Raw genomic sequence first — 15,836 nt, 5'->3', positions numbered from 1 at the left:
ATCAAGACAGTATGGTACTGGCACAAAGACAGAAATATAGATCAATGGAACAAAATAGAAAGCCCAGAGATAAATCCACGCACCTATGGACACCTTATCTTTGACAAAGGAGGCAAGAATATACAATGGATTAAAGACAATCTCTTTAACAAGTGGTGCTGGGAAAACTGGTCAACCACTTGTAAAAGAATGAAACTAGAACACTTTCTAACACCATACACAAAAATAAACTCAAAATGGATTAAAGATCTCAACATAAGACCAGAAACTATAAAACTCCTAGAGAAGAACATAGGCAAAACACTCTCCGACGTACATCACAGCAGGATCCTCTATGACCCACCTCCCAGAATATTGGAAATAAAAGCAAAAATAAACAAATGGGACCTAATTAAACTTAAAAGCTTCTGTACAACAAAGGAAACTATTAGCAAGGTGAAAAGGCAGCCTTCAGAATGGGAGAAAATAATAGCAAATGAAGCAACTGACAAATAACTAATCTCAAAAATATATAAGCAACTCCTACAGCTCAACTCCAGAAAAGTAAATGACCCAATCAAAAAATGGGCCAAAGAACTAAATAGACATTTCTCCAAAGAAGACATACAGATGGCTAACAAACACATGAAAAGATGCTCAACATCACTCATTATCAGAGAAATGCAAATCAAAACCACTATGAGGTACCATTTCACGCCAGTCAGAATAGCTTCGATCCAAAAGTCTACAAGCAATAAACGCTGGAGAGGGTGTGGAGAAAAGGGAACCCTCTTACACTGTTGGTGGGAATGCAAACTAGTACAGCCACTATGGAGAACAGTGTGGAGATTCCTTAAAAAACTGGAAATAGAACTGCCTTATGATCCAGCAATCCCACTGCTGGGCATACACACTGAGGAAACCAGAAGGGAAAGAGACACGGGTACCCCAATGTTCATCGCAGCACTGTTTATAATAGCCAGGACATGGAAGCAACCTAGACGTCCATCAGCAGATGAATGGATAAGAAAGCTGTGGTACATATACACAATGGAGTATTACTCAGCCATTAAAAAGAATTCATTTGAATCAGTTCTAATGAGGTAGATGAAACTGGAGCCTATTATACAGAGTGAAGTAAGCCAGAAAGAAAAACACCAATACAGTATACTAACGCATATATATGGAATTTAGAAAGATGGTAACAATAACCCTGTGTACAAGACAGCAAAAGAGACACTGATGTATAGATCAGTCTTATGGACTCTGTGGGAGAGGGAGAGGGTGGGAAGATTTGGGAGAATAGCATTGAAACATGTATAATATCATGTATGAAACGAGTCGCCAGTCCAGGTTCAATGCACGATACTGGATGCTTGGGGCTGGTGCACTGGGACGACCCAGAGGGACGGTATGGGGGAGGAAGGAGGAGGAGGGTTCAGGATGGGAACACACATGTATACCTGTGTCGGATTCATTTTGATATTTGGCAAAACTAATACAATATTGTAAAGTTTAAAAATAAAATAAAATTTAAAAAAAAAAAAAAAAAAGAACTAACCCAGTGGTGATAAGCACCACTAGCACTCCTAAATGCTCCCTAACTACCATTTCCCTCTAAAACCAAGACTTGTTGAAGAAATGGCTGATTTTAGTTCTGGGGGAAAAAATGTACAAGCCTACAACATTTTTTCATACTAGAAAGCCAGGGACTAGTAGGGTTGTGTCAAAAAGACACAGGAATATAATGGCCAAAAATGTATAAATTAAAAAGTAAAAAAAAAAAAAGAGGACAATGAGTTTATAATACAAAAACAAACAAAAAAATTAAAGAACAACAAACTCATGGTCATGTTCAGGTTACCAGGACATCAACTCATTCTGAAAATTGGTGAGTAAAGGCAAAGAATCAAGCATTTATCTTGTCTCCATTGCATGAGTTATACTTCAGGATAATCAGATAGTTGGGGGAAAGTTCTTTCCAGCTAATAAATACAGAAGGAATATTAGAATTAGAATATCACCATTTTGGAACCCCTAGTAAAGCAATGGGATAAAAGTAATGCTCACTGACGGTTGCTAAACCACAAGGCAAAGAAGTTGATAGGAAACATAATAATGGAGGAATTAGACTGATAACACTTGACTCTTCCTTAATTCTCAAAATCACAAGAGATAATCAGACATTCTGTACCTCCTGATGGTAATTTTAAAACTTGATGAGAGCAGAAAATGTACTTAAGTGAACCATTCATGCAACTGCAGAAATACTTCTTTGTTTCTAACTGGCAGGACTGACCAGAGGAAGAGAAGGCAGGGAGAGAGGAAGAGCTGTCTAGAACTGTCGAGAATCTGACTGGGCAGCCTCCAACTCCAACCCTGGAATTCCACTGCCTTATTCCAACCCACCCTCACCCACTTTGGCCGCATGTAAAGATGGGCATAATCTCTCAAGAAGGACTTTTAGATGAAAGGTTTAAACAACTTACAGCCAGAAGACTCTGGTTTATTTCCGCGCCTTCCATCTTTGTCTGTCTATCTGAGTCTCTGGCATCCGCTGCTCTTTCACTGCCAGCCAAGTCAATGAAAGAGATCCTAGAGAACAGACATAGCAGGCAAGACTTCTTTGGGGCTTTAGTTTCTTTTTATATCAGCCATTTGTGATGGCAGGAAGAAATCAACACAGGCCCATCCTCAGGAAAGTTAAAGACATTACCGTCAGTTTTCCAAAAGTATCGCAAGATTTTAATCTGTCAATTATAGCTGGCACTGTTCACTTACACTCTTGTTGGCTTTAACCATTTGTGAGAAAGTATGATTGAAATTAATTAAACATTCTTCCCATAAGGCTAAATGACTACAATGCAAATCACTTAGGTGACCACTTAGATAATTAAATAGAGACTTTTGTGGGCTGCTTTCCAGCTCCCCACCCCCCAAAAGACTCATTACTCAGAGGTGAGATAGGCTCATCCATCACTGTGGCAGAGTGATGCTAAGATAGCACCAGAGAGGCGATGAATGTACCCATCTGTCGTATGGCTTCTTTCAAGAAGGATGGATTAATTTTCCTTTTTTTTTGACCTGTAAGCTCTCTAAGATGCATTTCCTACTATTCCTCTGCTGATACTGTGTTTCACACTAGAAGCAATCAATGTTCCTTTTAATAACTTAGAGTTGACCAACAATAGGTCATTACTTCATGGTTAATCAACTGGTGGCACTTTGGTACAATGATTTATTTCAGAGTTAATAACTCTATGGTGTATCCCTGAAATAAAGAACTCTATGGGGCAGGATGTCCTGTTGTTGACAACACATATTTCAAAGTCACATTAAGGAAAGGCAGACAATACAGTTCCCTGCATATTTCCAGCTCACCTGCCAAATGTCCTCTTGGCTGAATCTTTGATCTGAATTTGGATGATAGCGTGAGAGCGAGAGGAGTCTGCATTAACTCCAGTGGCCCTGGTGCTGCGCTCCTTGCTGCCCTTGAGGATCACCTGAAAATAAAATCCATAGGGTGACTTCTGCAAGGAGTAAACAAAGCCCTCTGGCTCCTAAGAGTTGGCTGAGACCAGCAGAGACCAGACAGAAATCTGTCAGTATACTGCAGTCTTTTCCCTCTATGTGGAAAACTGCCTAAACACTAAATCACAAAGAGTAAGTACCCAAGAGCAATGACAACAATGTGGAAAACTAATCTTGAGGGAGAACATTCAACAGCTCAAGAGCTAATTTACTTCTTGATCTCATACACTCTTTTTAATATCTTTGATGGATTTATCCTGACTCAACTCCACAGGGCATAACTTGGCTCCAGAGTAAAGTCCCATAATACCCATCTGTTGTAGTAACTGAAGCAAAGGACAGAAATGTGCATCCCAGAATGAATAATCACATCCACCTGTTCCACCACAATGCAGTCATAAAGGAGACCAGGCCTGACATGTGGAAACACGGAAGTGATGAGTTATCGCAATTGCTACGAGCCCATGATTACCCTGGAGACCACTGCCCCTTCAAATGGGAGTGAAGACTAGTGTGGGTCCCTTCGGCCACAAAGGAATGGGGGAGCAGAGATGAAGCCTCAGGAATGGCCTCACGCCACTGAAAACACAGCCATATATAAATATGCTGCCCTGATTTGGGGAAGTGTTAATTACTGAAAATCAAATAGGTGATGGACTTTAAAAATATTTGATAGAATCCTCACAGTAGCCTAAGATGAGGTGAGTATGATTATTACGCTCAGTTTATAACTGAGGAATAAATTCAAAGGTTGACTTGCTCACAAATAGCTATTTTGTGGCAGAACCAAATTCTACATCTAGCACCTAGTGTGGCTGATTCCAAAGCCCATGTGGTTTCCACTACATTGTGGGGTCACATGATAAATTCATCTATCTGCAGTGTGAACTAGACTAAAGGAAGTCCTATCTCGTTTTTCCTCAATCTCTCAGAATTTTAATTTTTATCATATTGAACATGGCTACCGCTTCCAAATTAAGAGTTCAAAAGTTGACAGAGTCAAACTTCAACAATAGTTTATAAAATACTAGCAGGGGTAAGTACTTAAAAAAAAATTAACTAATATTAAGTTTCTTCATGGCCTAAGTGATAAGTTATGTCTCTAAAGATTACCTGTGCGATTTAGATTTATATCTTAGAACCAGATTTTAAATGCACTCATTTTGTAAATAGCTTGCTAAAAGCTTAAAGGGACTACCTTATGAATCCTTTTGTAAAGAGCAGAACTTGTTAATTTACAAAACTGGATTATCAACTGCATGGACAGCTTGTTGCTGCTAATCAGAAATGGGAAGAGTTAGAAAAGTATCCCTTATACTGGTTGTGGTAAGTGCCAAACAACAACAACAAAAAATCTTCCCCCCAAATACTGATAAATAAGGCTGGATGCTGGCTAGGTCACTTAAGACCAGATCTATGACTGAACCATCTGGTTTACTTATCTATCTATGCCATGAAGCTTGCAGAATCTCTGTTCCCTGACCAGCGATTGAACTTGGAGCCACGGCAGTGAAAAGTGTCAAGTTCTCACCACTGGACTGCCAGGGAATTCCTGTGAACCATCTAGTTAAAATGTACTTCCTTATCCTGGCCTTTCCTATCATTCTGATTTCACATTTTCAAAGATTATAATGCACAGATGATGGATTACTTTAAATCTGTATTATTTTTATTAAACTTCTCTTTTTTCATTAGAAAGACAAGCTTACTGTGGAAAACTTAGAAAATACAGGAAAAATATAAAAATGAAAATATATACCTTCTATAACTTCAGAGTTAAAAAGATTCGGGTGCATTTCCTCCTCCCAGAGTTTCAGGGTTCTCACAGCTCTTTTGATACACACACACACATACAGCCTTTTACAAACTTCATGAAGAAACAGATCTTTTAAATGTCTACATTTGTGATTTGTGTAAGCGATATGCTTGAAAGATAAAGGAGAAGTTAAATGAATTATCCAAGGTCACACAGGCAGCATATGGTCAGGCTAGGGATAGAAGCCAGGTACCCTCTGCCACATGATGGCAGCAATGATGCTACTTCTGCTGGAATCTAGAGCTCAGAGAGGCCTCAAGGTCATACCTAGTCAGGAACTGACAGGAAGCTCAAGGGGTGGCCTTGTGGCATCCCCAGGGGAGTTAAGAAAGACTGTCTTCCGAGGTTCTGTTATAGAGTTTTATGTTTGACTTTTCAGTACACCTCATTCACCACGATGTACTAGGTATCTGTGAGTGCATCTCAGAAAATCTAACATGTTGGCACGACCTTTCCTGACTAAATGCCTTTTAGGAAGACAAGAGGGAATTTCTGGTCTATGGTCCAGTTTCCTCAGCCTCAGTAGCAGTCTGCAATCACCATGTTTTTCAGAAACTGTGGAATAAAGCAGCTGGGCTCTGAGGAGTAAAAATGAGGCAGTCTGCAAAGATCATCAGACAAGCTTTTGTAAGTGGCATACAACTCAAGTGTAGCAGTTAAAAACAAAATATGAAGTTAAACTGTCTGGGTTCACATGCCAGTTCTGACAATATGGTTGTCTGAACTCTTGAAAATCACTTAACTTTTCAGGGCCTCAGTTTCTTACCTAAACAATGGTAATTTCATAAGTTATTTTTGAGACCAAAAAGTTAATACATAGTAAAGCACTTAGTACTACGATTAGCACATATAAGTTCCAATAAATACTAATTAAAAATATATACTAAAGAACTAACATATTTGTGTAAACTTCCAAAACATAAACTATTTCTTTTAAAAAATGTAAAATAATCAGAGATCTATGGAGAAATAGAGCTTTATGGATCAATATGAGATTCCATGGCTCCCAAGTACAATTAAAAGTTTTAAAAAAGAAGGAAGGAAGGAAAAGGAAAAGAAGAGGATAAAGAACAAAAAGAGACAATCTATTTGAGAGAAATGCAAGTCAAGAAACAGAATAAAATTAATGCATCACCTTAAAAATCACAGGCCTCCCGTTTCTCTCACTACCTCTTTCTTTTCAAAGTCCTCCTTCCTAATAAAGTCTACTGGGCAAGTTTCTTAACCTAGACTTTAGACAAACATGTTATATGAATAGTAAAATGGGGACCTGCTACAATAGAAAGGAGAGACAACTGTTGAATTCTGTGGCACTGGAAAATATTTGGGGACTTATTAATAAGATTAATAGATGTGGGGACTTCCCTGATGGTCTAGTGGCTAAGACTTAATGCTCCCAATTCAGTGGGCCTGGATTTGATTCCTGTTGAGGGAACTAGATCCCACATGTCGCAACTAAGAGGTCACATGCTATAACTAAAGATCCTCATGCCACAACTAAGACCCCCGATACAGCCAAATAAATAAATGTATTAAAAAAAAAAAGAATAACAGACATGACAACTAGCATCCCAGTAAGCATTATATGTACATTATCTCATTTCCTTCTCTATCACCCAACCCAATCACATAATATCCGCAAGTTTCAGGCTCAGAAAGGTAAAAGACGTGCTCAAGGACACATGGGTGCGGACCCAGCTCCATCCAGGCTTTAATCACCAAGCTTCCAGCACAAATACCAAAGACGGGCTATGAGCACTTGAGCAGGAGAGGCACTGTGTATAGACTAAGCCTCTATCACCAGCATATGACTGACACTTATCTTAGGGAAGCTCTGCTCTGCGGGCCTCTGCTACCAATTACAGCCAAGGCAGCACTAAAACATGAAGCAGATTTATTAGAAGTTTGGGAATGGATACCTATAAGTACATGAAATGTCTGTAAGAAAGACTTAAAAACCTGAAAACCTATATAACTGAAAAAATGCCCATCGTTTGCCTGACAAAATCTTGATTCCAAATCTGGATGAATCAGCAAGTCCTCTATAAAGGCAGGGAAACCCTGGTGCCCGGATTAAGACCAGGTAATAAATATACCTGGAAGGAGAAACCTCTTGGAGGAAGGACAATCCTGTGCGAAAAATGAAGCCGCTAGTTGTGCAGGCAGGCAACAAGCGGCCATGCCTGTGTGAGCCTGTGGGTGATATGTAATGGTGACACCTGAGGGTGACACCTGAACAAACGCATAGGTGATACCTGAGTGAGGGGGAACGGTGACACCTGAGTTAGCAAGTGCTGTTGTTCCAACTCAGTAAATGTTTATGAGGATAGCCATGTCAGAGATCCATAATTTATATCAACTTTCCACCTTGATCTCAGCTGGCTTCCTTCTTGTACTACCTCATATGTATTACAGACTGAGGGTATATGGCAATAACGGCAATATGTTCACTAACAAGAAACTTGTCTCTGCTGGTCTTAGAAAATACACCTTAGGACAGAGCAGTGCTATAAACTCTTCCAGGGTGAGAGTGATTTGACACTAGATTGCCCACTAACACAGTTATGACCCATAGCCATGGAAAAGGGGCTTCCTTTTAGTGTTTGATCCTTTCCCATTCAATTGGTCTAATTTCCAGGGACAACAGCATCATGAGGACCAACTCTCCTGAGACTCCAAGCCAAATAAAGGAATGACTAGGGGAAGTGGGGGCATGAAGACCACAGGGAACAGGCGTATGAGAAACACTCTCCTTAGGACTCTGCTGTGGAGGGAGCTCTGGATCGGTCAAGAATAGTCAACAGTCTCAAGGGAGCCCTTCAACATGTCCCACCCACTTTTGTTCTGCATCTGCCTCTGAGATCATTGGAAAGAAGGTCTCGGCTCTCAGGTGACTATTAAAAACAGCCACAAAAGGTGCCATCCTTGGATTTTGGATACCAGGACTCAGGAGTCTGATGATCACACAAATACAAGGTCCCAGCCTTTAAATAAAATTTACCTATTTGTCCGAAAAAAAAAGAAACTGTTATAAAAAGACTTGTGTCAATGGTGGGCCACCCTGCCATTTCACACACCCAAAGTCCCTGGAGGGATGTACTGTGAAGCTGTTCTACAGGTGGTTATTGTCAAGTACCCAACTCGTCCTTCCAGGCTTCTCCCTTTGACTCTAGCCAGGCTTGTTGGATATACTAGAATGACTATGATAGCTACATGTTAGAATCACTGTGGGAGCTTTTAAAACAATAGCTCCCTTTCTACACTGCTGGTAGGAATATAAAGTGGTGCAGCCACTTTCGAAAAGTTTGGCAGTTCCTCAAAAAGTATGACTCAGCAGTTCCACTCTTATACATATACTCAAAAAAACTGAAAACATATGTCCACACAAAACCTGTACATGAATGTTTGTAGCTCCATTATTCATAATAGCCAAAAGGTTGAAACTACATGCCCATCAACTGATAGATGAATAAAATATGGTATATCCATACAATAGAATATTATTTAGCCACAAAAAGGAATGAAGTACATTTATCAATACTTCATTTAACAACATAGATGAACCTTGAAAACATTACACTAAGTGAAAAAAGCCAGAGACAAAAGGTTACATATTGTGTGAGATATGGCCAGAATAGGTAAACTCATACAGATAGAAATTAGTGGTTTTCAGGTACGGTGCAGGGGAAATAGAGTAACTGCTAATGGTACAGGATTTCATTTTGGTGTGATGAAAATGTTCTGGAATTAAATAGTGGTGACGGCTGTACAACTTTTTGAAGATACTAAAAAAAAAATCACTAGGTTGTGTATTTTAAAAGGGTGAAAGTAAAAAAACAGATTGTAAAGTACCTTTGGACAGACAAAGAAAAAACTAAAAAAATAAATTAGTTGCCTCAAGAAAAGGGAATGAAAGGAACATTTTCACTGTAACTTTTGAATTTTGAATCCATGTGAAGGTATTATCCATTAAAATTTTTATTTAAAATATGAATCTCTCTCTAGCAGCCTTTACCAGAACCCATTACCATAAAAAAGCACACTAGCAGCCTTTGAAACTGGCCCCAAAGTATCCTCTCCTGCATTAGGCTTTCCCAAATGCCTTACTTTCCACTATCAAGGGACTGAGACCTTGTAGAGAAAGGAGCCATCCTCTCAGAGGAGGATTTGTATTTTATAAATGTGAAATGGCATGTTTGTCATTGCCCTTTGCCTAAGTGAAGTCAAAGTCACTCAGTTGTGTCCGACTCTTTTGAGACCCATGGACTGTACAATCCATGGAATTCTCCAGGCCAGAATACTGGAGTGGGTAGCCTTTCCCTTCTCCAGGGGATCTTCCTGACCCAGGAATCAACCTGGAGTCTCCTGCACTGCAGGCAGTTTCTTTACCAACTGAACTATGAGGGAAGTCCGCCCTTTGCCTAAATCCGAGTCCATTATACTTGTGAGACAGCAAAATGAAGTCTTTCCTTGTACTTGGGCTGCTACAGTGGGGTAGTAAAAGAGGAAGATTACCTCTAAGAGGAGCTCCACGCTATCCACCTGAAGCTCTCGCAGTCCCACTATTTGTACTACGTGCTTGCTATCTTCTCTTGCGAAGAGCCTGCAGAGACAAGATCATGGTTGGTTTGGCAGAGCTCCAGTAACAGACTCCTCATAACCCATTCCACCACTCCCCCATTTTGCTATTGAGTAGGATTGATATGCCTTCTCCCTGCCCACCCCCACACCTCCTGACTCCAATGCTAGGCTTCAGGGGTGGTCTTTGATTGCTGTACATAAATAAATCAACACCTCTGGCTACAAAGAAAAGAATGAGTGGTTAACCCAGACCTACGCCAATCAGTGGATTCCTGGATACAGTGACTGGCTCAGGAGCTGATACAGGATCTCTGCTAATCCAATCAAAATAAAGTTCTAAAGTGAAAAGCGTGTGGCCTTGGGAGCAGTGGTAGCCATTTTGCATCCACAAAGACAGTTTTAGAATGAAGCTAACACCATGGGAGATAGAACAGAAATGCAAAGAAACTGAGTCTTTATAACATCTCCGAACCTCTAGAGTCAAAAGACCCTAAGGCTTCTCTAGGCTTTCTAGTTAGTTATATGAGTCAACGACTTCCCTAAATGCTTAAGCCAGTTATAGTATGGTTTTATTTTACTACTTGCAACATAAGGAGTTCTGATACATTTTTGAAGGAAGCAAGGAAGAGTTGGTATTGCAACTAAAGCCTCAGGCCTGAGCACAGTGTAATGAATGGTTACATCTACCACCACCATCAAACCAGATCTGCCAAGGGGCAGGTATTGCATCTATCAAAGACACTAAGATCATTTTCTCCCTCAGTAAGAGAGTGATTAAAATGAATACTGGAATTTCACTTCGTAGCCAAATAAAAAGATTCTCTCAAAAATGTTTTTCTGTCTATCCCTTACCCCAAGTTTCCAAATTTTTACAGAAGGATAGGGAAACAGCCTCACTGATGCTCATGACCTCTCAGAAGACAACTCTATTGGAACAGTTGGGCTTTGGGAATAAAAGGATCAAGCTTTCAGCACCCTCACATCATTCCTGAACGTATTTCCCAGACCCTATTCCCTGAGCTCACCTCAGAAAGTTCCTCATGAATAGCCTAAAGTGTACTGCTGTATTTTCAAATCATATAAGCAAGAAGTATATTTGTACAACTTTTAATGAAAAGGTATAAAGACAACTTATCTTCTACTTTAAAGAGTTAATTTTAAGATCTATAAACTTTGGCTTTTAGCTGAAGAGGTAGACTGAGCACATATACTTCTATCTACCTTTGTCAAAGCCCCTTTTACAGAAAATATATTTTATTTAAAAACAACAGGATAAGTTATAACAGCTCTAAACAAAAAGAAAGGGTGCTATCATTGAAGCAGGACATTTCAGAAGTCTCAGAAAGTAGGAAAAAAGAGATATGAGCCAATTAACCAAAGACATTAAAAAAAAACAAAAACCCTAACATCTCCCAGCTGAAGACATTTTCAGAGTAAATGTGAGTTTTCTCTAGAGAGCCCCAGAGACGCTTTTACCCAGAAGTCAGCATATCCCCATTCCTGTAGCTATCATCAAAGAAAGCAGAAATACAGGGCAATATATTGATGTAACTCATTAAAGAACTGTACTCACAAAGAAACAAACCACACACACACACAGCACGGCACAACAGAGGCTTTTATTCTTATACCAACTGTTCTTTAAAGGAAGTGGCCCTTTAGACTGGAAAAGGCTCCAAATAAGGGTATTAAGCTAGAAAGAGAAGCTGTGGTGGAGCTAACTTGAAGCTTCAAAACCAACACAGAGAACAGAAAAGAAAAGCATCTCTTCCTGAAAGTAACCCCAAAGTAGAACCCTTCCTTATCTGGCAGTTGTGTCATGACTGAACCCTCAACTCCAGTACGTTCTCTGAACTGTGGCATACTGAAGATCCTTTTTTTGGTTGAAATAGTCCATAGAATGGTGGCCTGCCTAAGCCCACTTCTGTGACCTCTCCAGTTATACTACACCCCACTCCAGTTCTCTTGCCTGGAAAATCCCATGGATGGAGGAGCCTGGAGGGCTGCAGTCCATGGGGTTGCTGAGGGTCGGACATGACTGATCGACTTCACTCTCACTTTTCACTTTCACGCATTGGAGAAGGAAATGGCAACCCACTCCAGTGTTCTTGCCTGGAGAATCCCAAGGACGGGGGAGCCTGGTGGGCTGCTGTCTATGGGGTCGCATAGAGTCGGACACGACTGAAGTGACTTAGCAGAAGCAGCAGTGCCCCTCTGTGATGGGGGCCTACCTATCACGCTCTCCATGAACTGGAGCGGCTCCTCACCCCTACTTCCCATTCCAGTGTTGGCCTGGAGCACATGAAACTTGCACCTTTTAGACAACTCTATGGGGCTTGGATACCTTTGCAGCAGGATAGTGTCTTTCATTTGATTTGGTTTTCGCAGACTTCCACCACACTCAGCCTCAGCTCTCTCCTCTCCACCTGGTGTGGCTGCTCCCAACAGGTCTCAGGTCTGGTTAATTCTATCATGACAACCTTCTATCCCTCCACTTCCCCTAGCCCCTCTCTCCTCCGTTCTCCCAGTTAGTTGATACCTTCACAACTTTGTTGCATCCTACTCAGTTAAAATCATGTTTCAACCTAAGCAAAACTTTATGCCAGAATAATATAAGAGGGATTTAAAATCTGTTACTGAAAGAATACATTTCTAAAGTACTGTATTATGTTGTAAAGGAAATAGTTCAAGCCTTATAAGAGTTAAAGTCTAATATGAAGAAAATATTTTATTGATATCAGAAAACTATCATTAAGTTTACCCTAAAATTACTGAGAGAAAAGACAAGAGGAAGTGGAAAATATATTATATTATATATTTAATATAGAATATATTATATAGGAAGTGGGAAATATATTATATTATTCATAGTTCTTCCAGTATAATAATAGATCAAAAGAATAGGAAAGGATTTAAATATATGTTGGTTTCCTGACTTTCTGAAATTACGACCTTTTCAAAGACCACAATAAAAGAGACATAGTCTTTTGATGAACATTAGGATATTGATCACTTAAAAAATACTACTGGAAGGCTAATTTACATTTTCCTGTAGCTGAATTAACAGTTTTAAAAAATATGCCTCTGATTCAGGAAACTCTCATTCATAAAAGGGCACTGGTATACCAAAGCCTCTTATTAAATCCCACAATTCAGTGGGTTGTTATTGTTTTTCAGTCACTAAGTCGTGTCAGATTCTTTGTGACTCCATGGACTGTAGCACTCCAGGCTCCTCTGTCCTCCATTATCTCCCAGATCAGATCAGATCAGTCGCTCAGTCGTGTCCGACTCTTTGCGACCCCATGAATCGCAGCACACCAGGCCTCCTTGTCCATCACCAACTCCCGGAGTTCACTGAGACTCATGTCCATCGAGTCAGCGATGCCATCCAGCCATCTCATCCTCTGTCGTCCCCTTCTCCTGCCCCCAATCCCTCCCATTCTTTGCAGCCAAAGATGGAGAAGCTCTATACAGTCAACAAAAACAAGACCAGGAGCTGACTGTGGCTCAGACCATGAACTCATTGCCAAATTCAGACTTAAATTGAAGAAAGTAGGGAAAACCACTAGACCATTCAGGTATGACCTAAATCAAATCCCTTATGATTATACAGTGGAAGTGAGAAATAGATTATCTCCCAAAGTTTGCTCAAATTCATGTCCATTGAGTCGATGATGCTATCTAACCACCTCATCCTCTGCCACCCCCTTCTCTTTTTGCCTTCAATCTTTCCCAGCATCAGGGTCTTTTCCAATGAGTTGGCTCTTTGCATCAGGTGACCAAAGTATTGAAGCTTCAGTGGGACTCTGGCTTAAAAGAATAAAGAACAGATTTACAGTTTCCCACTCATACCCAGTACCTTTTTCTTCTATTTAGAAGGTCGTAAAGCTGTCCACAGTAGATTTCATAGAAGCTGATCCACACAAAAAGATGCCTTCTTGGCTGGGACACTTCCAGTTGTCTGAAGATGTCTCTGGCAGCCAGAGCGTACAGTCCTGGGTTCTGATGAGTTCCTATCATGGTATAGGTCTTTCCAGCACCTGTCTGTCCATATGAGAAGCAAGTGGCATTGCCTCTGGGGGAAGAATCATCTGTATTTACTTTTAAATTTTAAGAGAACTGCTAACACAGATTTTTAAATGACAAAAGTCAGGTGGAAAAAGAATCCTCCATAAAATTCAACTATAAAATATACAGTCCTTTAAGAAGAGGGCTTTACATTATAAAAATATAGGAGAGGGAAAAGAATTCTCAAAGCAGTATATAAGTTTTTTTTATAGAAATTTTTCATGGAACTGGTACGACCATAAGACAACTCTAGAAGATATGGAAAAAAAAGACCTGATGTTAGGTGCTTTAGAGGATCTTTGAGGAAAAAAAAAAAATGTGTTAATCCTTAAAGATAAGTTCAGTGAAAGAAGTAATAGAAAACTAAATAAATAATAGAAGATCATACAATATGGTGGTGATCACTTATAAGAATATTAAGGAAGTTTAAACAGAGGCAAAATCAATAGAAGCAAAATATTTGAAGGAGGACTCAGACCTCTTTTGGCCTTAGTTTTCACTTTCATCAATAAATTACTGGGCTACTTGATTTTCAAGACCCCTTATAGCCCTGATGTCCTATGATTCTAAGTGGAAGCCACTGTTCCTGCATGTGGATATGTGTGTGTACATGAGCTGGATGGGTGTGAAAAACTGTAAAATAAGAGGTGGACAGAAAAGCTGGGAGATCAACCTGCCAGCCACAGTGTATTTTAGGAGGAGATGAGGCCAAGATTACCTGAGTACTATGGGATCCTATGTACTATGCAGTCCTAGTACTACGTAGTACTAAACAGAGAGGGAACACAATGTTATGCAGTAAGTAGCTAGATTCTTATACAGGCATCCTATGGATTGATGATAAAAGGAGCAAGAAAAATATTCTATTAATATGTATGGACACAGGAGAAGGGGAGGCTGGAAGTGGACAAAGAGATGAATACACAGAAAGGACATGAAGCCAGACAGAAACCAAAGAAACAGTGATTTGACAAGAGCAAAGCAATCATGGAAGTGTGAGAATCAAGACATGGGAGCAAATTAAATGGAAGCTGTTTAGAAGCAGAGACTGGTTGGTTACTCTTTGTCTTTTAAATCATGGCTCCCAACAGTGTGGGCACTTGAATACACTGGCAGAGTCACAGTTGGGAAAAGTATTACAGGAGAAAAATGTAAACACACTGAAGAAGATCTAACAGAATAAGAATAATAAAGAACAACATCTACCTTATCTTCTGAACATTTTTGTGATGAACTTTAAATTAAAAAAAAAAAATGAAGAAAGCTCTTACTACACTTTACAGAACTTAACCTAATAATTTCACCTAACTTGCAACTCTCTTATTTTTTATTGATAATGTCTTAACATTTAAATGTTAACTTATTGTAGAAACCTGCTTTCTCAAAATGCACTCCTTAAATTTGGTGCATAAGAAACTGAACCAGAAAGAAAGTTCACTTTAACCTGTTCATAAAAATACAAACTTCCATACAACCACAATAAAAAGACAACAAAAAACAGGCAAATGAAGATATCTGAGTGGCCAAATTAGCACATGAAACGGTACTCAGTGTTAGATCCTGGGGAATGTAAATTTATAAAAAAAACAACAACAACAACACAATGAGATACAGTTCCATACCCATTAAACTGGCTAGAATAAAAAAGATTGACCATATCAAATATGGTGAGGGTACAGAACTTCAATTCTCATACATTGCTGTTGGGAATATAAAATAGAGCAAGGAAAATTGTTTGACACTTTCTAATAGACCTATCCAATGACCTGGTAATTCCATTTATAGATTTTTATTCAAGATAAATTAAGAGATGTCCATAAAAAGACTTGGATAAAAATGTTCATACAGTTTTATTCATAAT

At 39.5% G+C, this 15,836-nt stretch overlaps 1 protein-coding gene across 2 annotated transcripts in view; it reads right to left on the bottom strand.

The window, feature by feature from the left end:
* KIF24 (kinesin family member 24) overlaps window positions 1-15,836 on the bottom strand; it is a 71,951-nt gene that overhangs the window by 18,935 nt on the left and 37,180 nt on the right. For both annotated transcript variants that reach the window (XM_070375443.1, XM_070375444.1), the window contains exons 6-9: window positions 13,767-13,982; window positions 9,842-9,929; window positions 3,361-3,482; window positions 2,469-2,574 (exon numbers count right to left, since the gene is read on the bottom strand). In XM_070375443.1, the coding sequence (XP_070231544.1) occupies window positions 2,469-2,574; window positions 3,361-3,482; window positions 9,842-9,929; window positions 13,767-13,982 (532 nt within the window). The remainder of the gene's footprint in view (window positions 1-2,468; window positions 2,575-3,360; window positions 3,483-9,841; window positions 9,930-13,766; window positions 13,983-15,836) is intronic.

This window comes from Bos mutus, chromosome 8, assembly GCF_027580195.1.
Source record: "Bos mutus isolate GX-2022 chromosome 8, NWIPB_WYAK_1.1, whole genome shotgun sequence".
NCBI lineage: Eukaryota > Metazoa > Chordata > Mammalia > Artiodactyla > Bovidae > Bos > Bos mutus.
This window is presented reverse-complemented; position numbering and strand designations above follow the sequence as displayed.